The 27,865-nt window shown below is 41.4% G+C and overlaps 1 protein-coding gene and 1 long non-coding RNA gene across 5 annotated transcripts in view; one reads left to right on the plus strand and one right to left on the minus strand.

The window, feature by feature from the left end:
- LOC146698299 (uncharacterized) overlaps positions 1-11,475 on the minus strand; it is a 64,274-nt gene extending 52,799 nt beyond the window's left edge. The window contains exons 1-2 of one of the 2 annotated variants that reach the window (XR_014923013.1): positions 11,264-11,475; positions 9,258-9,332 (exon numbers count right to left, since the gene is read on the minus strand). This is a non-coding gene — a long non-coding RNA (uncharacterized LOC146698299). Of the gene's footprint in view, positions 1-9,257; positions 9,333-9,437; positions 9,500-11,263 lie in introns of those variants that run through there. The other variant, XR_014923012.1, reaches the window with a different exon arrangement.
- A 27-nt stretch (positions 11,476-11,502) lies between these two features.
- sall3a (spalt-like transcription factor 3a) lies at positions 11,503-27,250 on the plus strand. 3 transcript variants are annotated; one of them, XM_085473365.1, is made up of 5 exons: positions 11,503-12,466; positions 12,798-12,991; positions 21,462-24,617; positions 24,929-25,266; positions 25,596-27,250. In XM_085473365.1, exons 2-5 carry the CDS (start codon positions 12,910-12,912, stop codon positions 26,025-26,027), a joined length of 4,008 nt encoding a protein of 1,335 aa, XP_085329491.1. In that variant the 5' UTR covers positions 11,503-12,466; positions 12,798-12,909; the 3' UTR covers positions 26,028-27,250. The 3 variants fall into 3 exon arrangements, with proteins under 3 accessions (XP_085329491.1, XP_085329490.1, XP_085329492.1); XM_085473364.1 differs by having other exon boundaries at positions 11,503-12,991; XM_085473366.1 differs by lacking the exons at positions 11,503-12,466; positions 12,798-12,991 and adding an exon at positions 21,220-21,404 and having other exon boundaries at positions 21,439-24,617.
- Positions 27,251-27,865: the final 615 nt, after the last annotated feature.

Raw genomic sequence — 27,865 nt, forward strand, 5'->3', positions numbered from 1 at the left:
ATAGAGCCACTAGAAAGAAAGAAGCAAAAAAATGTAAAAGAAAATCAGAAGATTTTATGCAACAATTTGTCTGATACACACGTTATTAAAAAAATAAAATGGGAACAAAACCTTTGTCCCGTTTCATTTTTAGAGGAAAAACCATTAGCGCTCCTGTTTAATTGCCTTTTCTTTGGGGCAAAGGTGATAATTAATTTGGCTCTGGGAGAAACACAGTAACAAGAATACAGATATATACAAATATATTAAAAAATGTTAAATTGTATCTTGTCTTCAGGGGTCGGGGAGGATTATAATACTCTGCTGTCCAAGGAAAAAAAGGTTTGCTATTTTAGATCCTAAATGACCACGATTTAGAGAAACTACATTTAAGCTGAATGTTTTACAGCTGTAGTCCTAGCTAAGAAATCCCTAAGAAATCATGCCCCTGCCTCACAGAGCTTCGCTTAATATGATGACAAAATTTTATGCCCAAAAAAATGATTTTAAAAAGACTGAAATAAAAATAAAACACATGACATGAGCTTTCTATACTGCAGTATAGTCATAATGATACGTTTTAAAAACAGCCTCTCAACATAGCCGTAAAAACAAAGAAAAAAAAAGGCAAATTCTAGCTATAAAATGTCCTCTTCCGCCCTTGCATTCTAGCTGTGTGTGGTGTGGTGGTTAGCTTGTCTCCCTCTCTTCATTCCTGGCCCTCTTCCATTGTTAGTCACCTTGTTTATTGGCTGGAGCAGCCGTGGCGTACTGGACATCATCTGAAACTACAAACGACAGGATGCAATAAGCTGGAGAATAGCAGCAATCTGAGGAAAGTTCTCCATTCACCAGAGCTCCCTAACTCTCTGTCTTCTTATCCTGGGCAGAAAATAAAAAAATCAATACGGGCTCACAGGGCTTGATAAAAGTGCTGGACAGGGAGAGAGGCAACCCTGGATATAGTAAATTAAAGTGATCAAAATTTTCCAGTCGAGTCAGCCCGCAGCCTACATAAACTAACAACCCTGTCTCCACAACTGTCCGTCATCCCCCTCCACCATCTTCATCCTCTGCTTCAGCATTATTTCAATTTTTCAGTTTCTCTGGTTTGCTCTGCTTTTCTTTTCTCTTAATTTAGTTTTCAGCTGTAGACCTTTTTTTTTTTTCAGAAATTCCACATGTGAATCAATGAAACATAATTTTTTATTCTTGTTTTCTAATAAATATGTAAAAAAAAAAAAAAAAAGCAAATGGGGAAGAGAGAAATGAGTTTGAATTAAACTAGGACCTTTCTGCTTAGGCTTGTGAGCTATTCTCGAACAAAACACCGACTCAACAATCAGAAGCAAAATACTGTTCTCGCAATTTTCTGTATATATTTTCTATTGCCATGATGTCTTTGCAAAAGTACTAAGCTCAAGCAAAACTCTCCTTAAACAATTTTTTTTCCCATCAGCTGAAGGCATCTGCTAACGTGCGCTAATGCTATCCTAGATTCCCATACACAAGACTTAAACAAAGCTACTCTGGGAGTCGCTTTTCCTTTTGGGTTTGAGTTGAAATATTTTTTTTTCCCAACATTAATCCTGCATGCTGAAAAAGCAAACCCATAAGCATATCCAGTGCCGAAATGTGATGCCAGAGGCACCTGATCAAGACAAATCCTGCAGACCAGGACTCTAAACTTTCATTTGTGTAGCAGTGAATCTGTGTATTTACATTTGCACAAATACATCCTAATGATATACAGGTTTCCACACAAACAAAAAGTTACGACACATTTTATTTTCCACTTTGTATAAATTCAGTATATTTTTCTTTGGTCTGCAACAACACGGATATGAAGTTCGTGAACAGCTAAATCTTATTTTTTAGGACTAGACTCTAACTTACTTTACTGGGTGATTAAGCATATATTTATTTGTTTAAATGGTTGAAAATGGGGCTGATGATAGCAGTGACCCTTCAGTAAACTGTAAAGTCACAGCCAGCTTAAAATTCAAAAAGAAAAAAAAAATAATATCACTATGCAGAGTTTATGGTAAACCTACGATTTTTTATGTATAAGGGTAAAAATATTTATACTAATACTTCTTCATTTATTTTTAAGTAAACATTAATAACCTCATCTTTAATCAGGCTGCATGTAAAGAAGGGAAACTATATTCTTACAGTCGTCATAATGAGTCAACAAACTCTCACAGTATTACTAATGATTGGTCCGTGTAAATCCTCATGCTGGTGATGCTGAGAAAGTCTTAAATATATAGTTTGATGATACACAGTGTGTAACTTGTGAATTTTACATTGTTTTTACATGATATCACTTTAACTGCTGTGTACTACCACACATACACTAATTCAATTACAGTAATTCCGGCAGCAGCTGACTCACTCTGCTAACATACACCCACTGCCAGCCCACACAGGGCCTCCTTGGCACCTTGTCCACCTAACAGTAAGACGGGATTAATGGGGATTGGCCCATGCAGTCCAGTCTCATGGTGTGTGAGCTTTAACACGGAGCTAATCTGATATTCAAGCTCAACAGTGATAACTGCAGTTTGATGGCTGTGGATGTGGGAAAATATTGAATCAGACTTATCACGTCAGAGGAACTTGTCTGTGTCTGAGGGTTCATCACTTTGATAAGAAATGATCATTGAATAGATATTAAAACATGAAAAAGATTCAGGCAAAGGTGTGACCTTGACTTATGCGCGTGTCCTACAGTATGTGCCAAAGTGACACTGGACGTGTGTGTCAGGGATCAGCTTAAATGAGAGACCAGCCACTTGCTGTGGCCTAATATCCTGTTAACCTGGGTTAGACATCAGACAGCCGTGAGACACTTAAATCCAGCCGTAGCCCAGAGCAACACGCACATGTCCTGTTAGCTCACCGACTGACTTTCCAGGAACCTTAGAACTACCACAGCCTCCAGCCAAAAATCTGTAGAGCCCTTCAGTCTCCTCTTCATATGCTCTGTAAGGTACAACTAAATGCTGATCTTCAAACAGAATAAGACAAAATGTCGTGTTGATAAACTCAACTTGACATCATATAGTTAGTTAGTTGTAAATACATACCTGATACATGAATCATAATTCGTGCATTTTTAACTAAGAAAATACATAGTAAGGAAAGACACGTGTCATCAGATTACAAGTCAAACCAGTCAAGTCAGATGCACTAGTTCGAAGGAGGATTAGCGCTGAATCCTGTTTAACTATGTCTTATTAATCTTGTGTTAGCCATGCACATCCTGATGGTCAAACTCTGCCCTTCTGCTTCTATATTTAACTATTTTAATCTCTTTATAAAGCAAAAGGATTCCAATTACAAATGCCACAGGACTCAATCCAATTGAAAAGCGGTTGGCAGTCCTGTGTTCAACACTTAAAACCTTAAGGAAAGATTATAAAAGGGCCCCTGCGTGTAAATTCAAGAAGCAATGACTTAAATGCATCAGTTTGAAACTATTTGCTTAAGTGTTTCTGTAAGAACAGGACATCGTTTGATTAATTGCACTTCCTTACTGTATGCTCCAGAGTAATTCAAGGAAGCATCACTTAAATTGTTTAAAGCTACTGCATGCAGGATATCTGTAAGCATGCAGGAGTATTAAGATTAGGATTACTAGTTTTAGTGCTGGGAAAACAAATAGTCTGCATGGTATTTCCACCTGTTCTTATTCCTATTTAAATTCTGCCATTCTGCTGAAGCTGCTGGTGTGTCAGTGCTGTACACACCAAAGTGTCTTTAGGTGCTGTGATTCACTAGCATGGCGACACTAAACATCCAGTGCAAACTCTGCTAAAAGAGAAACAAAGATCTCCCTAAAGAGTGCCAAAGGCCACACAAGGAGGCCGGTTGAGTGGAAGTAGAATAAATTAGTTTGTGTCTCATGTTCTGTGGGAAATGTGAGTTTTTTTCTGTCTCTCTTAGCGCTGCTTTGTTTTAAATCAGTGTTTCTTTCTTATTGTTAACTTCTTTCCTAATCATTGGCTGTTGTGTTCGCTTTATGCAACAAAATTCCTTTGTAGAGTTCAGGAAAAGATCACAGTTTGGGAATGGACAGAGCCAGGGTATGGGTAAGCAAACCCATAGCCATCACAAACGAAAGTTTGTTCATCACTGCACCCCACAACAACACTCGTGAACTCTAACGGGAACTTCACACATACTAATAGATTGTGAGTTACACATACTAACCGCTGTTTTTCTAGCAGAAGTTTTTGAGGAACTTTGCAGACTTCGTTCCCACACAGACACATTTTAACAGCTCAGGCTCCCAATGAAATTGCAATTATCTTTGGAGTCTTTTCCAACAACGATAACTTTTTTTTTAACGCAAGTATTTGGCCTTAACCAATTAGCTGTATACCTACTTCTCTGTCTGCTAGTCATTTTTTGTGATTTTTTTTTAAAAGAGGAGAAAGCAAACAAATATATATATTTTTGAATCATCAAGCAATACCAAACTCTTTGAGATATGCATGTTAGCAAATCCAAACAATGTAAACATAGCATACAGAAACATGATTTGTCAATATATAATATATCTCAGACTACTGATAAACCAGAAATCTTCTGGTAGCATATTCATATTCATATTTTTGCTTATGTTTTCACTTGAAATACAACACATCCTTCACACTTGATCTTCTGTGTATGAACAGTTTGGATCAGGTGCTTCAGAAGCTCAGCCTTACCGAGAATGATCGATGAAAATGTTTCCACGTGAACCGACGCACACGTCCATCCCTCCTCTATGCAATGCATGCACACACGCACACCTCCACACACACAAAGCTTGATTTTGAAGGGTCCTTAATCACAACCGAGAAACTGACTGATCAATGACAGATACGAGGGGCTACTGTGCAAATGCTAACAGGAGCTCATTTGCTTTTAAAAATGTATTTATTCTGGTCTATTTTTATCACAGATTATATTTCTTTCGTGTGCTAACGGGCTCCGAGCCCCGCCAAGGTATTAATTAAAATCTAAATACTAAATACTAAATATTGATTGATACGTTATCAGGGCATAGCAGTTGGTCCGCAGGCTATTGATCCAGCCTGTGATTTATTATCATATTTAAGAAAAATCATTTTGCGTGATTACACGAGGTAATGGATTTTTAGCAAGGATGTAATTCTCCCCCCCTTTTATTTTCGTATCGCGTTTGTTATGTGGAAGGTGGCGCAGACTTCTCAGTTGCATTCGGAGATCGCTGATATCCTAGGTACTGCACCCCCATCCCCCTCTCCCGAGCTTCCCTTTCAGCCCAGCCTGGCCTGCGAGAGACTAAAGCTTGTGTAAGAGAACGATCCCCCCGCTCTTGTCATTGGGAATAATGGGTATTGGGATTACCTCTTTAATCACAACAAAGATTAACAGATGGTATGAGAACAGTTATTAGCAAACATCTTGCACTCATCAAATCAATAAGATGATTTGTAATCAGGCTGTCGGTGCGAGTGAAAAGGGAGCCGGGGCCGTTCCCAGTGAAAGTTCCTGGCAATCAGAGGCTACTGTGTAGCAATTACCTCTCCACAAAATAGGTGCTCTTCCTCCTCTGGCTGGCAGTCCTCCAAAATACACGCCAGACTGATAGCAACATAGGGCATTAACACGGCAAAACACAAAACACTGCATGGGTAACCTTGTATTTGATCAGGTGTTAGGTTGCTGCGCGATTTCATTTCACTTTGTGCCTTTTAATTTGGTGGATCTCGCCTTGTACTTGAAGAGGGAGAAAAAAAATCTAAATGTTTACACATGCTCTCTGTCACTACAAAAGACCGTATAGCTCATTAGCGGGTTGCCATAAATAAGTCAGCGTTGGGGACAAATAAGTGAATACTATAGAAACTATACAGAGAAGGGTTCCCTGTGCAAATATTTCTCCCTGGAGACAGAAAGAGAAAGACTGAGGGTTTGTTGACATAACGGTGCATCCAGAATGGTAAACTGAGGAATCTTCCCCACAAGATGCAACTCCTTTACAGCAGTAATGTTCTAACAGCACTTTGCTTTTTTTTTATGTCTCTGGGACGTGCGGGTGTTGAAGTCTGATATCACTGAGACAAACGCTGCGTCATATTTACTTCCAATTTATTCTACTTCTTAAGTTGAAAACAGTCTGTGAAACACATTCGTGCACAAATGCGCATCTATTTAGATACCAGTACTTAAAAGGAAAAAGTCAGGAATTCTTGGTTTTTTTTGCAAAAAGTGGCAACACGGGATCTCTTCAGCTTTACTTGGATGGATATCGTTTTGATTCTAAATGCTGCTTTTAATGCTTGCAGGCTGTTTGCAAGCAATGTCACCTTGTATGCATTTTTGTAGTGGGAACAGCTGAAACAAACTGATGCAACACTGTGGACTGAATGAAGGCAGTCACTTTGGGAGTAAAATACAGAAACACACTTGTGAGAATGTCGAAAATCAGAGGCACAGTGTAAAAATGAGTGCGTTTAAGTTTTATCTCTCTCCACAAATTTGTAAAGATATTGACACACACACACACAAACTTCTAATCGCAAACTACTCATAATGACACAAAATCTCTCAGCGTCCCACACCGACACACACCTCTGCACTGTAAGATAGCACAGATATGTGACAGGATTAAGCAAGGCAAATGGTGCCAAAACAATGGCAGTATGAAGTAACTGATGCTGTTTAAAAATTTAGATGCCTGTATTGAACAGACAATGTGGCACACACATCACTGGACCACAGATCCCTGCAGCCCAATGGTCTGGTTTCTGGCTGCTCACATGCATATGGATAATCTCTTTCTAAACAACCCCACAGTCGCATCACGACTGCTACACCGCTGCGCAGACACACTCGGTAGAAAAGCTCACGCTGCACTTGTAAACCTGAAATGGCTTTCAAGTTCAGTGAAAATCATTTTGCCACTATGATATGCGATAAAGCACAGGGAAGCATATTTGTATACTTAAATAGAAACTTACAATTGCACAGTAACTGCAGACAGACACACAGCCCCTCCCCTCGCCCACAGTCACTTGTCGAGTGGCTAATATCTTTCCAAGGTCAAACCTGACAAGGAATTCCAATGAGATTAAGTGTCATCAGTGCGGCTTTAGCCCTTTTCTGCTCATCGTTCTTGGAAATGGCATTAGAGCCACAGATGACCAAGGCCTTGGAGCAGTAAAACCTCTTCCCTTCCTGAGTGGTGGGCCTGGTTGATACAGGAGATATTTGACACAAGGCCTCCAATTCAAACATCAAAGTGCAATAATGTTCTCACGTGTATCTTTATCGAGGAAGCTTACACCAATATAAACCAATCTACGAGCACTGCAGTTTTATCACACGTCGACAGTGTTATTATTTCTGCATGCTGCAGAATTTTATTCAACTTTTTCTCATGTTAATTCTTAATTTTGAATTTTCAAAAGATCCATAGGTTACAGACTCTGAGTCTGTGACTCCTTTTTATTTCAGACCTTGTAAGAGCTGCAGTGGCAAGCCAGCGTCAGTGTTTTTGGCATTCATTTAGGTGTTTTGGGGGCTATAAAGCAATAACAGAAATGTTGCTGCACTCTATATGCAGCAAATGTGCTTTCACACTTAATTTGTTCTGATGACTTGCATGCATATCTCCACACTTTTTCATTCACATGAGGAAGTGGCTCAGTCCAGGAGATAATCCCAGCGTGTTTGTTTGTACACACTTCGAGCAAAGCGACAGCTTATGCCAGTGTGTCAAACAGCATTTTCACATCAAATTTGACACATAGTCCTTTGGCGGCAGCAATGAGCATTTTGTCATCTCCTCTCAAGTGCCAACTCGACGTCCAATTGCGGCCCAGCTACTAATTTAATTACAGTAGCAGAAGAAATGGGCTGATTCAATTCATTTCAATTAAACCTGATGGGACCAGTCAAATCAAATTTTACTCATCTCAGGTACAAGCTGCCTGTCACATTTTATCTCAGCTTGGCTCAAATGAAGCACGATGAGCAGGTCCTGATGATAACTGGAAATATATGGTTGGGTTCTATCAAGCAGACTCATGTGCCGCCTGATCTCTGATTGTGCGATCAGTGTGAGAGCACAACACTCAATTTTCAGAGCAGGATCACAGACAGTTACCACTTAGTTAGAGTCCCAGCTACAACAGCCATTACTTATGCATGATGTCCACAATTATGTATCAAATCGTGTGCAAGTATGTGTGCGTTTAGATATCCAACTAAAAGATGTGTAGCACATAGCAAAAACTATGCAGTGTCTGCTAAAGCTGCACATGAAGTGACTTTCTCTGAACCCCCCCTCAACAAAACTTAATTAAAAAAGAACATACAAACAGTTCTGCATGCCGCAATAAACTTTAGAACACAACTTGTGCTCCTATTTTTTTCATTTTAAAATAATTAAATTTTAAATGCAAATTTCGAAGTATTAAGACATACAGTAGTATAAGGATAAAGGCTGGTGGGGGATAACAATGTGTTTACTTTATACATTTACAAGTATACATGCAGAAATTAGCTCTAGGACACAAGATTATTAAAACCTCTATAGTGACCATGCTCCAATAATTACAATCATCATAATGATTCTGTATATGTGTAGTATTATTATACTTCAAATACGCTAAATTCTACTATTAATAATGCATTTGCCAAAACGTAATAATTGTATTTATTAGCTCTAAGACTGGGAAAAAAATCATTGCTAAATTGTAAATTATTCGTGGACTAATTACAAGGAATAAAGTACAAGTTTAGCAACAGACAGAATGTAAGTATAGATTGCTTCAAAAGCGTACGCAGACAATGAAACAACATAAATATTGTTTGGGTTTGCCTTCAGAGACGCTGTAATTGGGCTCATTCAGTGGCAGAAAAAGTTCCATCTCATCTCTGATTGGTGCAGATGAAGCCCTGGGATTATGCCATAGGCTGCTATAGGCTGCTACAGTAGCCTGCGGTGTGTGTAAATGCGTCTTGGCACCAGTTGCGGCGGCGCAAAGACGTCTGATTGGACACCGACGCAACGCACGCATTTTTTTTTTTCATACTGCGCCACTTTAGCGGTCTAATCACATGCTTTACAACCTGAGCCACACATATAAAAATTCAATTTCTTAGATCCTTCTATTTAAAGATATGTAACGGATAACTGTAAAGCTATTATTATACAGTGATGCACAGCGGCCAAAGCGAAGCAGTAAATTCAAACTCTGGGAGTCTTCTTTTTTTTTTTTTTTTTTTTTTTTTACCTCTCTGGTGTCTTCTTCACGCTCCGGCCTCCCTCCACGATATCCGCAGTGAAAGGCAGACAGGCTCACAGCGGACTGCGGGGTGTAAGAATAGAGGAGAGGAGTTGTTACCGAAGTCTGCCTGTGCACTTTGTGATGCAGCGAGGGCCAGCGTGGAAGCCCAAGCAGCCCTTTTCTCACCTTGCGACACAGATCCAGAGGGGGTGAAACGGGTAAAAACGGTTGTTTGGGTGATTACACGTTTCTGCTCTCCCTCCTCTCCCACCCTCCTCCGCCACCATGCCCCCCTCCTCCTCCTCCTCCTCCTCTTCCACCAGCAGCACCAGCAGCACTCTCACTCCTCTCTCGGAGAATAGAGAGAGTGGCCCCCGTTGTAATAGCCTCGGTGGGGCTCCAGCTCTGCAGCGAAGCAGCCTCTAAGGTTAAAGGATACCTCTGAGGCGCATCCGGCATCCGCAGTGCCATGAAACAAAAAAGTGCTTTTTAAAAAAAAAAAGTATTTATGTATTTATTTGCTCGTCCAACGCAGTAAATTGGAGAACAGTAATATTTGACTTGGTAATTTATTTATTTTTGAAGTCAGATCAAACTATATAAAATCACAGGGGCTCTTAGGGTTACGTAAAGCTTAGTGGAAATCAAACTTTTCAAGCGACGTGAATTCCAAAGCTGTTCGGCAGCCCGGTCTGGACACCCCCTCTCTTTCCCTCTCTCTCTATAAGTGTGTGCCGTGTGTGTATGTGTAGTCTATACCGGATTAAATGCCACCGCGTCTTAAATGGCACCTTGCCTCGTTTCCCCTCTCCTTTCATCATCAGCAAAATAAAGATTAGGCCTACAGAGGAGATTGTAACGGCTCGCCTTTAGACGCGCGGGGGATCTTCATTCCTCCGCCTTTGTGATGATATTGATGATGATGATGGCCAAGTGGACAGTTTGATTTTTGTGTGGCGAGCTAGTTATAAAGAATCAATATTATATCAAGGGGGTAACTTTGGTGATAAAGGACTTCAGCCACTCTGGCTATTCATCATAAGTCTGTAGCAAGCAGATAGGTCAAAAGAAATTATATTGCTCTAAAGAGTGTGTCTCCTTATCTCTCAGTACCAGGGGAGTGGAGGACACGCCGATCGATACAGTAGCTGCCGTATACTCCTTGCAATTATCAATAGCTGATTTTGTCTTCCTGGGGCTGCATCTATTAATACCAGATAATAACAGCCTTTTGGACATAACTTCAAAGGGGATGATGGAAAGAGATGGAGAGGAAGAAGAAAAGGGGGGGGGGGGGGGGCACCGAAAGTTTGCTCACAGGACGACCTTGTTGTCAACAGATTTGTCTCTCATATGAGGTGGACGCGGGGGAATAGACAAGTCAAACAGACAAGAGGGAGGGCGAGGGAGGGGGGAGAGCGGGGAAGCTCTAACTGAGCTCACCCATGAACTGAAAAAAGCTGAAGATCTATCATTACAGTAAAAAGGTTTCTAATTTAGTCAGGAATTGGCAGCATTTGTGCGCCTGAAGTCGGAAACAAGCGCGATTATGATGTGCCCATTTTCCACATCCACTTTTAACGATGCAATATGAAAATGCATTTTCCTTAAGTTAGCAATACGGAAATAAACATGAAACCGTTACTTCTGTTAAATAAATAAAACGCAGTGTTCGCATGGCACTCAAGCACGAGCTTATTTGGTTCCTTTCTCCCCACCGTGCATGCGTACATTTTAGTGCAAAATTATAATTAATTTCTGTATTTATTTTAACTGTGTGTTGAGGGAAAGAGGTTTTAATTATATGCTGTATGATGTGTACTCTGACACACTTTACTTATTCATATTATTATTATTATTATTGTGTTGTTTTGCAATAATTCCCCAATATTAGTGTCGGTACATAAATCAAAAAGCAGCCCACATGTTCAAAAACCGCCACCGTGCGTAAAATGTCCACATTCCAGAATCAAAGTTAGAATAAAGCCGGGGTGTTGTGATTGAAAGCCTACCGTGTAATCAGAAAATCGCCGATGTCACGAAATAAAAATACTCTGCCGCATTAATATGATGACCCAGCCTTCTGGCGGATACGGGCGGTGACGGGTGAGATATTATATGATGGGAGGTCAAATCTGGGTGTTCACACAGAAGTCTGAGGACGATCCATTGAACAGTAACGTGGTGGTACATCCTAGTGGTGGCTGAAAGCAATGGGCTGAACCCCTGCTTGGGGGTTGACTCTCACACACAGCGCAGTCCCCCACACACAGAGCCATGCCCAACAGCGACAGACCGACCGACGCTGCTAGAGGGCTGCCAGAAGATAACTTCAAAGTTGGTTTCGATATGAGCCCGAGAGCCGAGCGAAGGAAAGACATCGAGTAAAGCTTTAGTTTTTTTTCTTTTTGTTTGTTTGTTTTGGTTTGGATTTTTTCGGAAATCAAGTGGTGCTTAGGGCTTTTTTGATCAGCAAATATCCAGAAAAGACGCTTTTGGAGAGCGCACCGAGCCGAGGGCGCATACACGGCGAGAGGAGGTACACGGGAGGAACTTCGTCGCGGTCAGACACGCACCGAAGCGACTTCTCTTTGTCGGACACACGAGTGTTTGATCACACAGACGTTCTTGTTGTTACTGAGAGGAGCACTGTTGCTAATCTTGGCGCCGCTCTCTCGGAAGACGCGCGTCAAAGTTTGGAGAGCGGAGCTGCGCCTTTAGAAAAGCAAAAGCTGGTGGCAGTTTATCGCTCTATTGCAAAGAACTTAACTCGTCCCGTCCACTTCTCCTTGCTGCCGGTGCCCGTGTAGCAACTCAAACAGCGGCTGCTTCACTGGGAAGATGTCCACCGACAGAAATCTGACACATCTCGACTTTAGACGTCGCTTCCTTTGAGTCCGATTCAAGGAGTTGCGTGTTCACCTCGCCACACGCACAGAACAAGAAAAATAAATAAATAAAAGAAGTTAGAGAGAGAGGCGCTGCGAGAACTGAGCCAGTATCTCGGGACAGACTTAACGAGAAAACGTTTTCTGAAGTTTTGCGGTAAACGATGGATCGTTGAGGCCAGGGAGAGACACTTCGTCAAAGAAAAGAAAGAAAAAAGAAGAAAGCGCTGGTGAATCCTTAGCACTTGTGAGTCAGTGCGCTTACTCAAAGGAGTAGGGGGCAAAGGAGCCCGGCGTTCCCCTCGTTGGAGACCCCATGTGAACTGGGTATAACAAGAGATTTTGGTGTGTTGTGTTGTTTTGTGTTGTTGGGGAGGTGGAGGTTGGATAGTAAAGACAAAAGAGACGGATAAAGTCTGAGAGTGAAGCGGCTAATTGCTTAGTCCGTCCCTCATTACCATATCCAATGCGCGTTCATTGGCCTCCAGCCAATCCTCCCCACCTTCACACACTGCCATTAATCGCGAGGCATTATTCACTATCATAATTATTATACCGACATGCGCAATCCAACGCACAGCAACAGCAGCGGCAGCAGCAACACCGGCTAATTTCAGATTTATATTTTTTCTCTCCTCCTCTCTCTCTCCGCCACCAGACTGTTTGCGAACTTTTTGTGTGTTGATTCGCTCTTCGCTGATGTATCTGCAAAACGCAGACACATCTCGGAGCGCAAACGCAGCAGCATCGCCACCACTAAAGCCAGCAGCATGTCCCGACGCAAGCAAGCCAAACCGCAGCACCTCAAGTCGGACGAGGATCCCGCACTAGCCGGGGTGATTTCCGAGCACGGTGAGTGGATTTGATCAGCTGAAGTTCCTTTAGCCTGATCTGCTTTCAGAGCTTCCCCTCGCAGCTCTGCTCTTCAATTTACGTTTGTTTCTTTACTTTGTTTGACAAACGTTTTAACACATTCATTTGGATTATTATCATCATTATTATTATTATTTTGTTTTTTTTGTAGTGGGGATACTGGATTTATTTCATAGGCATAGGCGGAATCATTTGCAATAAATCAAAAAACGATGCGAATATTAAGTCAAAAGTGTCACCTTAGTCGAAGAAGAAGTCTGACGATTTAGAAGTTTTGTGTCTGTTTTGTCCCCCCTCCCTCCCTCCCCCAAAAAACTGTTAAACCTGCATCATATGATCGTCTTTTGTCAGGCAGGTTAATTTTAATAATAGTTAAGAGTTTACATTTTGGTTACAGCGTCTACATTAGGTGCCGGAGGCCCATTTTAAAGGCCTGTCTAAAAAACAAAAATCTCGGAGCTCTGTACACTGCAAAATAGTGTATTTCAACACTTTTGCAGTTGGTTTCGGACGTGCACGCGCACGCGCCGAAATGCAAGCACAACTGTAACAAACACACGAAAGAAGTTGGAAAATTATTTGGCTTTTTTTTCTCCCAGAGGTTTAGAATTATTTATTCCGCAGATGTGAAAGCAATGGGTCGTAATAGTTTTTTTTTTTTAAAAAACACTTCATTTAAAAAGCCGTTTAATTTATACGTTTCTATTTTTTTATTTTTTATCTTGTTTTTTTTTTTTTTTTTGTTTAGTTTTTTTTTTTTTTTGCATGTGTGTCTCTTGTCCCTGAGCGCCTGCGGAATCTGTTGCAGGTCGAAGACTTGTTTTGTTATGGAAATGCTTTTTGTTTACCCCCACCTCCCCACCCCACATAAATTTAGCACACTTGATTTGTTCCTTTTTGCGCACAGTATCGACAAGATCGGTTGACAAAGCTCGTCTTCGCCATGTGGGGGGAAAAAAGGATTATTTGTCCTTTATACTGCGCTTTTGCGCAGAAACACTATCATTATAGGGCTAAAGTCAGGTCCGAAGGCAGATGAAGTGCTGCAGGAATAATATGACTGGATTTCTATAAAACAAAAAAACGTACAGAGCACAAGTCCCACATTATTTGGCAGATTATTATTGAAATTGTGGCAAACCTAACATTTAAAAAAATCATTTTATGTATTGGAAATATGAGGATAAGACAAAATATGTCAATTTACTGCAGCATATCTTAACAACAATACTGTAATTTACTTGAAAACTAAAAAAAAAATCACAATTTGTCAATTTCATTTCTCTTATTTAAACTTAGAAAGCTGTGTGTGTGCGTGTTTATGTTTGTGTGTGTTTTGGGTATCAGTGAAGCTCAGAGCTCTCAACAAATCACTGCTATTATTTATACCTTTCTATCTTGGCCCATGTTGGTCAACACTCACACCCAGACGCAGACACCCACACATGCACACACACACACTTACACGCGAACACGCACACACACATTTTCCAGGGTTTCTTTAGAATAGAAATGTGTGATGTAATCTCTGGGGAGAAGCTCTCTTTGCATGGGGAAATGCTGGTGTGAGGGGTGGGTGGGTGGGGGATCACACTGATGATTCCCGACTCTTTTGTTCAGTTTACTCTTTGGATCTCTCCTTTTTTTTTAAATATAATTTCTGACTAATTGACAAACACAGACACTTTTCCTGATTCGGTGTTTCAGATGACCCTGCTCAGATTCTGTACAGAGATAATCATCCATCAGGTTGCACTCCTGTAGGATTGTGGATTGAAAATCAAACTTGTTTTTGCTCCTGTCAAATCTCACGTTTGGATGATTTCGAGTTTAGGTTACAAATATTTGATTTGAAATGTTGATTGCAATTTATAAAACAGAAAACAGTCAGATCCACAGAGAGAGGGAAAAAAAAAGAGAGGAATTTAAAAAGAAAAAAATCTCTACACACTTATTCTGAATTTTATTCCACAGATTAACACACACCTCCTGGCATAATTAAAATACACACAGACTCAGACAGCGTTATCGGTAACATACTGTATGCTGTCAGTGCCATTGTGCTCGAGACTGGAAGTGTCCGTGGAATGTTCTTTCCTTGCTGAAGCAACTATACTGGCTCGCTTGTTTTCAGGAAAGACGTAGCAGTGAAACAATCTCAAGCCTTTGGCAGAGCACAGTGAGCCCATACATACTTAAATAAACCTAATAATACCATGCCTCAACCAACACTACCTTACATGATGAGCTACGAATGTCACCCTGTCAGTGTGTCGTTGCAGCATGATCGGATTCTCCGCTCTCTGTTGCTGTGTGGTGCAGCTTGCGACGAACACTATCGATTGTTGGCCTTGACATAACCACCGCGTATTAACGTCGATGGGATTCAAAAGTTCCAGTCATCAGCCGCTGCTCGACTGAGACTTAAAATCCATTTTTGCTCAGTTTAGTGCTGAAGAGAACGTCAAGAAGAATGTGGTGTTCAAATTGTGCTCAGGGATCTTCACCATTTCTTACAAATAAGAAAACAAGGAAAGAATCAGCCAAATCGAACCCTGTGCCTGCAAAGCTTCAGCTTACACCTTCATTTTCCCTAAATATTCCCAATATTATTTTGTCTCCTTTGTATGTGGCATTTATGACTGCTGTCCCTCTGCAGCTTACTGAGTACTCTTTAATGTGCCGCATCCATGAAAACATGAAAAACTAAAATCAAGTGCCAACAAGCCCTTGTCTGGCATATCATGTCCCCTCAGGCTTTCCGGACACTTTCCTCCTGGGGGCATGGGAGGGTTTTTGTGTGTGTGCGTGAGTGTGTGTTTGTGTGTGTGTGTGTGTGTGCTAGGATGGGGAAAGGGAAGAGGAGGGGGTGGTCTGCTTGGAAGTGCTTTTATAAAGCTTGCTGTCTTAACCTTTGTGTAGCCCCGGGCAGCCAGATCCTGCCGCTAGATGTCAAGCTCCTTGTACAATTAGAACATGTGTGCCGTTGACCTTGGCAGCGCAGTTTCCTCGTGTCCTAGAAAGCGTTAGCAGCAGCAGGCTTTTCACCACGCCACCGCTTTCTCGGCATCCAGTGTCGTTCAAGGTGTGAATGTGCAGGGGAGCAATGGTGGCCAAACTCTGCGCTGTCACACGAAGATTTAGAAGAATTTTCAAAGGTAAATTTCCTCAGTTGTCAGTGGACATGCACAGCATCGTTCAAGCAAGAAAGGCAGATTTCTTTTTCTAAAATTATTACTCTGGAAAAACATGAGACACTTGAGGAACAGGTAACAACAAGGCTCAGGTCACAGTCGCAATTGTTTGAAGTCAAAATCTTCTCAGAGTTCATTCTGGGCTGAGCCCTTTTCCTTTCTTTTCGTCATAGCAGCAGAGGCACGGGCGTGTATGGTTATGAATCCAAAAAAATGTAATAAAGTGAGAAAATCCCTGCTGGTAGTGACAACATGGTTGTTACCACTTCCCCTGCAGCGGGGCTTTGTTTGCCTTTTGTTTTAATCCACTCTCACCATTGGGTGCAGGCCTGTGGACCACCCACATAGTTGTGCCAAAGATGTCTTCAAGAAGGCACTCAAATATGGCTGTGTCTTAATTACCACTCAGCACACGAACAAGTGAGATCCTGATTGAGAGGAAGGACTAGACAGGGAAGGGAAGAACTATTTAATGTTAGACAAGACAGCAGATTTGGAGGATTTAGGTAAAAAGCTAACATGTAGTCAGCAGAAGGGGTAAATTTCTCCTTTAAATGGTTTGGTTTCGATGGTTTGGTTTTGGCTTATTCAGATGATTTTAAACACCAGTTTGTCCAGAAAGTGGGGACGCGGAGGAGCAACGTGTGAGCGAAGATGTGCAGCTCTGCCTTCTGTGTAAAACAGGAAACATATAGCTTTGAGTTCAATTTGATTTAAACAAACCCCAAGCAAAGATTAATAAAAAATCTCCTTTGACGTTAGAGAACGAGAGCGCCTCGTCTCGGACTCTTTTTGTAAATCCGGAGGCAGAGAGGCAGAGAGGCATCTTGGCGAGTATCATCTGGACAGAGTGTCGTCATTGAATACTGTATTGCAAATGCTTACACAAACAAATCGTTAATGTTTTGGCTGCTCCACATCTGCAGGCCATGACAAAGGCCTCTCTGTTGGGGCAGATATGACTGTACCACTCTGCAGTAGGGCTGACCAGGCCGATGACACACACTCACAGCGCTGTGCTGAGGACGACTGAGCCTCTGCAAGTCCGAGGATGCACTGGGTCATTCGTGGATATGCTTCATGGGTACAGCAGGACAGCATAATTATTTAGATTTCCTTTTTTTATTGAATCTTGATTATTATTATTTTTTAAATCATGCAAACATGCAGTTAATCTTAACTTTGCTAGGACGCTTAACCAGTATGCTAAAGAGTCATTCTTTTAAACAAAAATGAACTAACTACAAATGTTCAGAATTTAAGTGACATTTGTCTTCTTCCGGTGCAGATTATGTCCCAGTTAGAACGAAGCAGAGTGCACGCTGTGTCTCAGTTAAAATGTCTCATCAAACAACTTAAAATAACTTGAAACGTCTTTATTTTTTATTTATTTATTTATTTTTTTGTACTCACGATTAGAGTTGCGGAAGTGTGTCAAAAAGTGTAATGGAAAAATTTAATCAGGCCACAAATTCCAACATTGTTGGACGCAGCAGGCCTCTTTTTTTTCTTTTTTTCCCCCCTCAACTTCCAGCTTGAGCAGGACCAACAGGGATGCATCTCTCTTTAAGGGTCCTAAGCTATCCTCACATTCTTGAGAAGAATGCATTTTAAGGGGGCAGAAGGAGGGGCCCTTTTTTAGGAAGAGCGCAATCACAGAGGCTGGTCACGATATACTGCTCTCACAGACTGCTGTTGGTGTAAATGACATGTAAGTTCTCGGGGTATGATGAAGACTTTTTAATTGCGCATTTAAATTACAATACCCTGCACTTACTGAGATTGAAATACCTCGACGTAGGGTAAATGCTCCCACTGTCATTGCTGTTTGTTTTCATTATGTGAATCTGGAAATTGTTAAGAATGGGAAAATTTGTAATTGGCCAAGGCTTCGGTGCTTCTCTCAATGCCCGGCTCTGTGACTTTCACAGAATCTGTGGTAAGCATGAATACCTCATCTGATATAATATGTCAGATTAGCAGTTTCAGTTGGCATGCCAGAGATTGCTGAGCAAGATAGCGGACACACAGATTCAATGTCTACAATCCCCCTATTGACTACCTTCAACTTAATATTCGTAAATGAAGACTCTTAAAGCAATGAAAAATGGATGGGATTTTTTTTCCGTCCCCTTCTTTTTCATACTATAGGAAAATCAATATTAGCCCCTTCCCCAACACAAACACATATAAAATCATATAGAAACACACACACGTATGCATGCATCCCTTTCCACTGTGTTGCATTGCAAACCCAAAGCAACCACAAAATGTCGCCTCTTAGCTCCACAGCACAAAAGCACTGTACAGGTTAAAGCAACACAGTTGTTTTAAGATTATGAGCTTTCCTAATGCTCGTTTGTTTGTTTGTTTGTTTGTTTTTTCCTCGGGAAGTATGACAATAATCTGCAATGCACGCAGCTGTAATTTGTGTTTCTATGATTAATGCTGACTAACTGTAGCATTAGTCAAAGTAAACCTGAAAACGGCAATTTCGTGTGTTTTCCTTGTTTTTTAGCGGCGTGCACATTTTTAAAGAGGCAGTGTATTTCATACAACTACACAGCGTTCAGATTTGAATTTTAAAAAAAGCATCGGACATAAGATTTTTTTTATTTTATAATAATAATTAGCGCTCTAAAGTTACTAAAGTTATCAGACAGGAAGGATTTTTTTTAATGGACAAAATGTAATTTATAAGAGTCTTTTCTTTCCTTTTTTGTTTTTGTTTTTTTGAAAATAAGTCAATTTAGGAGCAGAGGCCTGTGTATGTGTAGAGGTGACTGGTACACTCTACTAACGGCAAAAAAGCATGCTTTTGCAGGTCTACGTGTCGTAATTTTTTAGGTGTTTGTCCTCGTACATATGCACATAATCTGTGAATTCTCTTTGTCCGTCTTAGGAAACGTGTCAGTGTGTGTGTGTGTGTGTGTGTGTGTGTGCGCGAGAGCGAGAGGTCAGAGGCATACAAAGACCCCCACTTGTAATTGTATGAATGAATAAAAGAGATTGACAGTAATACCATTCTAATAACTAATCAGCTCAACACAATGCCTACTCATTTGTGTTGACCTTTCAACCCTCAATTATGGAAATGAGTTCTGCTGTCCGCTGCTGGGCTAAGGAGCTTTTTAGCCTGCCGTCACGTGTCGCTGACGTTTCCAGTCACTTGCTCCTTTTCACTTGTCAATTTCTGTTTTGTATTTGAGCTTAAATGACTAATTTGTTTTTCAATGGATTTTTTTTTAATACCGAGGTCTCAACGTACAATGTATGTCTTGGGATAAAACCATAAGAATTTTACATTTTCTTTTCCTTTAATTCCTTAATTGATTTTCTTTTTAACTGGCAGCACCCACGATTTAGTAAAATAATATCTTACTTTGTCAGCTCTAACCCCAATGAGGATGAGAGCACGGAGTCTGTCCAAAACTGTTCTGCTGATAATTAATTAAGTCACAGACACCAGACCACGATGGCGCATGGCCCCTTTGGCCACAAATTACAGGAGGAGTGATGAATTTCTTTCCTAATGAGTCACTGTAATTGGCAAAAATGCTTCATTTCTGCTTTGCTATGGTTTACTCCACTTTAACCTTTGAAGTTAGCACAAGCAATGTATGAATCTCGATTGCTCACTTGAAAAGCATAACGGGTCTTTTAATGATAAGGAAATGTGCACTATATGTTCCAAGGAATTTTCTGATTCTGATTTCTTTTTTTAAAATTTAGTGAACAAGCTGGTTTAGCCCACTGGGTGAGCTGCTTAGAGGAAAAAGGAAAATATACACAAGTGAAAGCAGCTAAATTCAGACATGCAACTTTTATGCTTTGGGATTTTTTTGTCATACACATACAGTAATAATTAACCCGAATTTAACTTTTTTCTTAGTTATTAACTACTTTTAAACAATATAGGATCACTGAAGAACATAACCTTGTTTTATAGCAGCCTTTGCATGAAGTAAATCTTTTTCTATTTCCAGCAATTGCCCATGAAATTGTCTTAACATTTTAAATGTGTATACACAGTGGTTTAATTTGTGGATAAATAGTTTACCAGGTATTCGCTGGTCGTCAAATGTAAACTGAACAGGAGACGACTACGAAATAAAGTACGTGCTAGATGTCTTGTGGTGACTGAGTGTGCTTCCTACTCAGACATTTTTATTTATGCAGACATCCCCGACAGAGAGACCCGCACGCTATAACTAAGGGGGGGGGGGGGGGGGGGTTAATAAGAGGAGGCCATTTTTACATGGTTTATATCAGGTGTGAATTTGGTCCACGCTCGGAGCTCGCACGGGTCTGTTTGACTCTTGATGGTTGCATGTCAAAGAGGAAGTGGCTTCCTACAACTGTGATTAAACATGTGTAACTAATCAGTGACTTTGCTGCCATGGCACTAGCATGTAATTTGTTGAGTCTTATGTCAGAGAGCATGGCCAGTGGAGAGAGAGGAGTAACACACTGAGTGTTGCCTAACTTAAAGGGAATGTTTTCTATTGGGAACATTTTGAAAAAGAATGAAATTGTGAAAACTTTTAAATTATAGTGATTTAAAGCGCACATTTTAAAAGGTCAAGATTTATGGGTTTTTTCTATTTGTAGATAGTGTACAAAAAAAAGTTGAAAGTCAACAGATATCATTACTTACATATGATAATGCATTTTTGTGACAATGTGGCAAAAGTTCAGTATAGTTATTTGCTTAGATTCAGGGCTCTAGCATTACCTTTGCGATGCTAAATGGAAAGCCAGGCATTTGAAATTCAAGTGGAAATGACTGAGCTTGATAGCAGAGGGGAATCCTAATAGGGCCATCAAAGGTCCTGATTTGTACCCAACAGATGAGGCAGCTGTGAATTGTATGAAATATTGGAAATCAATATGTTCTATGGAATTTCATTAAGTGGCAGTATCCACAACTGATAGGCCCTCATAATTTGATGGATTGCACAAAGAAAATTATTACCTGGCCCTATGGAGAGTGTGTGAATGCACAAATCTGGGTCTTGAGAATTGGTGAACTAGGGCAATTTGTTCAGAGTGAAAAAAAAGAATATTGATTTTGGTTATGTTAAAAGAGAGAAAAAAAATCAAAGGTTAAATCTTTGCAGCACTGCACTGGAAAATATGTGTGGATTCTTTATTGATTATTTATTCATTAATTCTTCTTTCTTCCCTCCCTCCTCCCTTTGGTTTCTTTTTGTCCCTTTTCACTCCTCTGACCCCCCTCCCATTGCTTTTTGTAGCCCGAGGTGATGTGCTGGATGATGCCGACAGCGGGAATGAGAGCCGCAGTGGCAGTGAGGAGACCCATGTATGTGAGAAGTGTTGTGCTGAGTTCTTCAAATGGTCAGACTTCTGTGAACATTTAAAGAGCTGCACTAAGAACCCCCTGGTGCTTATAGTGAATGACAATGAGGACACACCTAACCCCTCACAGGAGTACCCTACAGAGCCCTCCCCTGTACCCAGCTGCCCTAGTGAGCAGGCTGACAGTGAGGACCCCAGGGAGGGGAGCCACAGCCCTGCTGGTGAGGGGGATGACATCCCAGAGACAGCAACCTTAAATGGGGTCAGTGTCCTGGAAAAGGAGGACGAGCAGATGGAGCTGGAGCTTTCTCCCGAAAAAAATGTGGATCCTGAAGAAAGAGATGTGACATCCCCTGAGCCAGATGGCTCCCTACCTCAGCTCAATGATGTCGTTCCCTCTGCTGTTACCAGTTACGCCATGCCAAGCACCAATGTTACCTTAGAGACTCTTCATGGCACCCGTGTTGCAGTTGCCCAGTTTTCACAGAGTGTAAGGGCAGCAGCGGGCAGTGGGGTTTCCACCATGGCTATTCCCATGATCTTGGACCAGCTGATGGCCCTCCAACAGCAGCAAATTCATCAGCTGCAGCTAATAGAACAAATTCGCAGTCAAGTGGCTCTCATGAACAGACAGTCTGCCCCACAGCCTGCTCTTAACCACCATCACAGCAACGCTACTGGAAGCCAGGGGCCCGTCTCCTCCTGTGTCCCTCCTGTTGCAAGTCAGCTTCAGCTACATAATTTTATCACTCCCCCAGTCCATCAGCTGCCTGTTAGACTGCCGGCCACTCTCAATGGTCAAGGACCTTCACCTCTGACCTCAACAATAGAAGGGCCTCTCTCTCAAACACCACAAAGCAGCAGTCAGCAATCTAACTCTTCAGCTCCGATCACATCCTCAACTAACTCAGCTTTTCCTCCACCAAGTGGTACTGGATTGTCATCTCTACTTCCCCCCTGCTCATCCTCTGTCACAAACAACAGCATTAGCACTAGTAGTAGTATAACAGGAGGCAGTGGCATTAGCAGCAGCTCAACTCTTTCCAGGAACTCTAGCACCCCTCCTTCCCTCACTCACAGCACCCTCCTGAGCTCTTCTTCCAGTCTACCGCTGATACCTCACAGCTCTTCGAGCAGTGTTATCTTCCCTAATCCACTGGCCAGTATAGCAGCCACAGCCAATGCACTCGATCCTCTCTCTGCTCTAATGAAGCACCGCAAGGGGAAGCCCCCAAATGTGTCTGTATTTGACACTAAGCCCAGCTCTGAGGACCCCTTCTTCAAGCATAAGTGTCGGTTCTGTGCCAAGGTGTTTGGCAGTGACAGTGCCCTACAGATCCACCTGCGTTCCCACACTGGAGAAAGGCCCTACAAATGCAACATATGTGGCAACCGCTTCTCCACCAAGGGGAATCTGAAAGTCCACTTCCAGAGGCACAAAGAGAAATACCCACATATACAGATGAACCCCTACCCTGTGCCAGAGTACCTGGACAATGTTCCCACAAGCTCAGGCATCCCATATGGCATGTCATTGCCCCCAGAAAAACCTGTTACCACATGGCTAGACAGTAAGCCAGTTCTTCCCACAGTTCCCACCTCTGTCGGACTCCAGCTGCCTCCAACATTACCGAGTATGATGGGAGGATTTGGTGAGTCTCCAAGCCTCACTCCGCTCAACAGGTCTCCTCAGAGGCCATCCCCACCCTCAAGTGACTGTGCATCTTTGTCCCCAAATATCATCACTGACTCATGCATGACCACTACTTCACCATCCCCAAAACCAAGCCTAGGGTGTGAGGCACCTCCTTTACTGAAACCCGAAGGCATTCTTTTGCCCGCAAGCTGCTCTACTAGACCGGGAGAGAACACGACTAGCACAACGACCATAACTCAAGTGCTTCTTTCCACTACTGTCACCTCCACATCATCGTCCAGCAGTGGACAGGTCTCTGAACCCATCTGTAGCCCCAACTCGGCCTCTAATTCTGTCTCCCATCCTGTCCTTCCCATGCTCTCAGACCATTTTAAGGCCAAGTTTCCCTTTGGAGGCCTCTTAGACTCTATGCAAACATCAGAGACATCCAAGTTGCAGCAGCTTGTTGAGAATATTGACAAGAAGATGACTGACCCCAACCAGTGTGTTATCTGTCACCGTGTTCTGAGTTGCCAGAGTGCTCTGAAGATGCACTATCGCATCCACACTGGTGAAAGGCCTTTTAAATGTAAGATATGTGGGCGGGCATTTACAACCAAGGGAAATCTGAAAACACACTTTGGTGTCCACAGGTCCAAACCTCCACTTCGGGTTCAGCACTCTTGTCCTATATGTCAAAAGAAATTCACCAATGCAGTTGTACTACAGCAGCACATCCGTATGCACATGGGCGGGCAAATTCCCAACACACCCATCCCCGAAAGCCTGCAAGAAATGGATACTGACCCCTCCTTTGATGAGAAGAGCTTAGATGCCATGAGCAATTATGATGATGACCTTCTGGATGAAATGGAGCAGGCCATAGATGATGAAGCTGATTTAAAAGAGGGAGATATGGACTCATCCAAACCTTTTTCACCTGGGAGCTCTCCACCAACTTCTGTAATCTCCAGCATTGCTGCAATGGAGAACCAGATGAAGATGATTGACTCTACCGTCAACATGACTCGTACATTTGGTCTGAAGCCTTTGCAGAATGGCAGTAGCTTTGGAGGGGAGACTGACTGCTTTACCACTGATTCTCTGTCTGCAGTTGGGGATGCTGAGGGTCAAAGCTTGGGGAGCCCCGCTTTGTCTGAGTCCTCTGGCTCTATCCAGCATTTGTCCCCAGCCCACAGTCATTCTGAGAGCCAGCGATCCAAATCCCCTGCTGCACTCAACAATAATAACATCAGCAGTGCCATGACAGCAGAGGAGGTCCAAGACAACAATACAGCTGGCCTGGCAACAGTAAAGTCGGAAAAATCCGAGACGCCATCTCCGCTTCCTGCAACTGAAGGCACTGGGGCCCTTGACCTGACTGCCACTCAGCCAGGCAGGCACTTTATCAAAGAGGAGAGCCACTTCAACGTGCTGTTTCTAAACAGAGATCGAGGTGTGTATGTGCAAAAACACAAATCTAAAGTGAATTCATTATCTGGGCACATTTGGGAGTTCATAATAATGAATTAATAACAACATCTCAATAGCATAATAATTTAAAGATGAAAAATTGTTGACAGTAAGAGAATGAAAAAATAGAAAAGAGTTGTTTATGAATAATAGGGACCTTGACCAAATAACTATAAGATTTCAGCAGGGACTTTTTAGATTTTCAAGTCAAATTCTGACTGTTCAAAAGCTTTTGGTGTTTTACTAATAGAATATAAATCGAATTGTTCTGTTTTTTTACTTTTGTTTGTTCAGGGCTGAGCACTCCCAATTTGGCCAGCACTGCATCAAACATGATTAAAATGGAAATGAACGGCCATGGGAAGTCAATGTCTCTGAGCGACAACCCTCACCTGCCCGTGGGCATTCAGGTTCCAGCTGCAGCGCCCCCAACCACCATGAGCCCTAGCATCAACCCCATGTTGGCTCCCCCGCCTCCACGACGCACTCCTAAGCAGCACAACTGCCAGTCGTGTGGGAAAAACTTTTCCTCAGCCAGTGCTCTGCAAATCCATGAGCGTACACACACTGGGGAGAAACCTTTCGCCTGCTCTATTTGTGGAAGGGCTTTCACCACAAAGGGCAATCTCAAGGTATGACCCAGCTTAAAGTACATTGCATCAGTTGAGTTTTACATAGGTTCAAAGCTCTGTAATATTTACAGATTTTGCCAACAAACAGTTTTTTGCTCTTGAAAAGTACTACATTAATACATTTTATTTGCTTAAAATTATGTATCAATTAAAAAAAAGAAAAAAGAAGCACAAAACAGAGAGCCTTCCAAAAATGTGGCCTTATATGTTTTTACATTTAGTTTTCCTTTCCAGCACATCCCACACAATTTCTATTTCAAGTATTTTCCATTTACAATTACAGAATCATTATTTTTTTCATTTGTTTGTCATTTTGTCGATAATTTTAGGTTCACATGGGAACGCACATGTGGAACAATGCCCCAGCCCGAAGGGGTCGACGACTGTCTGTGGAGAATCCCATGGCCCTGCTGGGTGGGGACGCCATGAAGTTCAGCGAGATGTTTCAGAAAGATCTTGCTGCTCGGGCCATGAACGTTGACCCGGGCTTTTGGAACCAGTACGCAGCCGCCATCACCAATGGCCTGGCCATGAAGAACAATGAAATCTCTGTGATCCAGAATGGAGGCATCCCCCAGCTGCCCGTCAGCCTTGGTGGCGCAGGAATCACTTCATTGGGAGCAATGCCTGGAGGGATGGACCGCGTTCACACAGGCAGCAGCCCTCCCATGACGGGTATGGAAAAGACTGGTCTGGATGTCACAGCTAACCGTCCCTTCTCCAGATTTATGGAGGAGAACAAAGAAATTGGGATCAATTAAAGAGACTTTTCTGTATAATTCCAGGTAGGCAAAGACTACAAGGCTGTTTATGAGGAAAGAAACTGCTGATCCAGTCTGAACTCATGCGTACTATATTATGTACAGATTAAATATTTTTTGTTTGTTTTTGGAAACATAGTATTTAGTATTGATTAGAGGTTTTTGCCTTTCACCCATTCCCTGCTCACTTGATATTTCGCCTATACGAAGAATACTTTGTCTCTTGTTTGAGAATATGTCGTCTTGCAAGATTTGCATGGTACTTATTGGTTTTTATCAGTACGTTTGACTGCTTTTATGAATTCCTTTGAAAACCAGGATCCTGCCTCAGTTATGATTAGCAAGCATCTTATCTGGACAGGACTAAAACACAAAAAGGACAGAGTTTTAGCTCAAAGTCAGTCTGAACAATGTCTGCCAACCTCGTTTATGGTTGCTATTTTAAATATAAAGGGCCATGGATAGACTGAAGAAAAGACTGAAGTATAACGTTCTGTGTTCGCCTGATTTTTTTTTTTCATGATCTAGAAAACTTGAAAAAAATAATGTTTGAACTATTTTAATCTTTACATTTAGTCTCCCAGCATTGTCTTATATTATTGTCGTGTGTCTTTAGTATTTATGATATTGACAAAAAAAAGCGGGTATACAAAAATATATTTAATGGCCCAAGCATTTTATTGATCTTTTTTTCTAAACTGCAGGCTTCACTCATGAAAATCTCTTTCAATGAAGACAATATGTCATTTGAGTTGAACAACAGAGAAAAACAGTAGGTTTTATTTGGATATCGGTTGAGACTATGATTATCTCATAACACAGTGAAGAAGCTAGAGATATCCGAAGCTGCTATGACCACAACCCTGCTTTTAACCTTTGTAAAAAAGAAAAAAAAGTGACCCTTTTGAATAAATATCTATGTATAGAAATAAAGACAAATCTGAAACAGGTATGCATATTTTGTATCACTTAAAAAAATAGACATCATGAGTTGAGAGTATTTGTCATGTTTGTGAATGCACTTTTTAAAAACAAGACGTTTTGTCTGTGAGTTACCGTTAACCTTTTGACTGAGCTATCTATCACGTGCTGTTTTCATTGTTTTCAGCATACCACTCCTACAATTGGCAGAGTCAGTTCTCTGTCATTGCATCTGTGCTACTCGTCAGAGTACAAACTCATCACTCAATCAACCTTCTTAAATAAAATAAAACGAAAACAGGTGTGTGTGTTGCAGTGGTCTCCTTATCTTTAATACGCTTTCTCCTTCTCTTTGTTTTTTTTTTTGTTTTTTAGTCATCCTAATTATTACCATTGAAATTTGGTCTTGCAGTGTGAGCCACCATGTGAGTGTGGAAAACAGCTTTTAAATCCATTGCTATTTAAACATCTGCAAAAACAACAACTTTGCTTTTGAAATTCCACCACACATATAGCAGATATGTTAGTAAGAAATTGCTTATTATCTTATCTGCCAAAACAAACTGGTGCTTTTTGGATGAGCCTAAAATGATTTTCAGCAAAGATATGTTTCCTCTTTTGGGTCATAAAAAATGGGTGGAAACAAGGAATCATTTCCAGATGCTTTATAATGGTCTGGGAAGCATTTTCTTCAAAGAGGCTCTTCAAGAAAAAAATTCATTCATTAATATTTTGTTTATGTTTTTACTTAGCAATGAGCTTTTCAATTTACAAGAAAAAATATTACTGAATTGTCTGCATATTTTTACTTATTTTACTTATGTGTGTGTATGTGTGTGCTCTTCTGTCCACACACACGCATGCGGCTGCTGGAGATCCACTATTCTGCACGTGCAGAAAAAGGCACATTTATAATT

The sequence above is a fragment of the Copadichromis virginalis genome, linkage group LG11 (genome assembly GCF_057382275.1).
Source record: "Copadichromis virginalis isolate Kocher_CV1m ecotype Utaka linkage group LG11, C_Virginalis_male_GT1.1, whole genome shotgun sequence".
NCBI classification, from domain to species: domain Eukaryota; kingdom Metazoa; phylum Chordata; class Actinopteri; order Cichliformes; family Cichlidae; genus Copadichromis; species Copadichromis virginalis.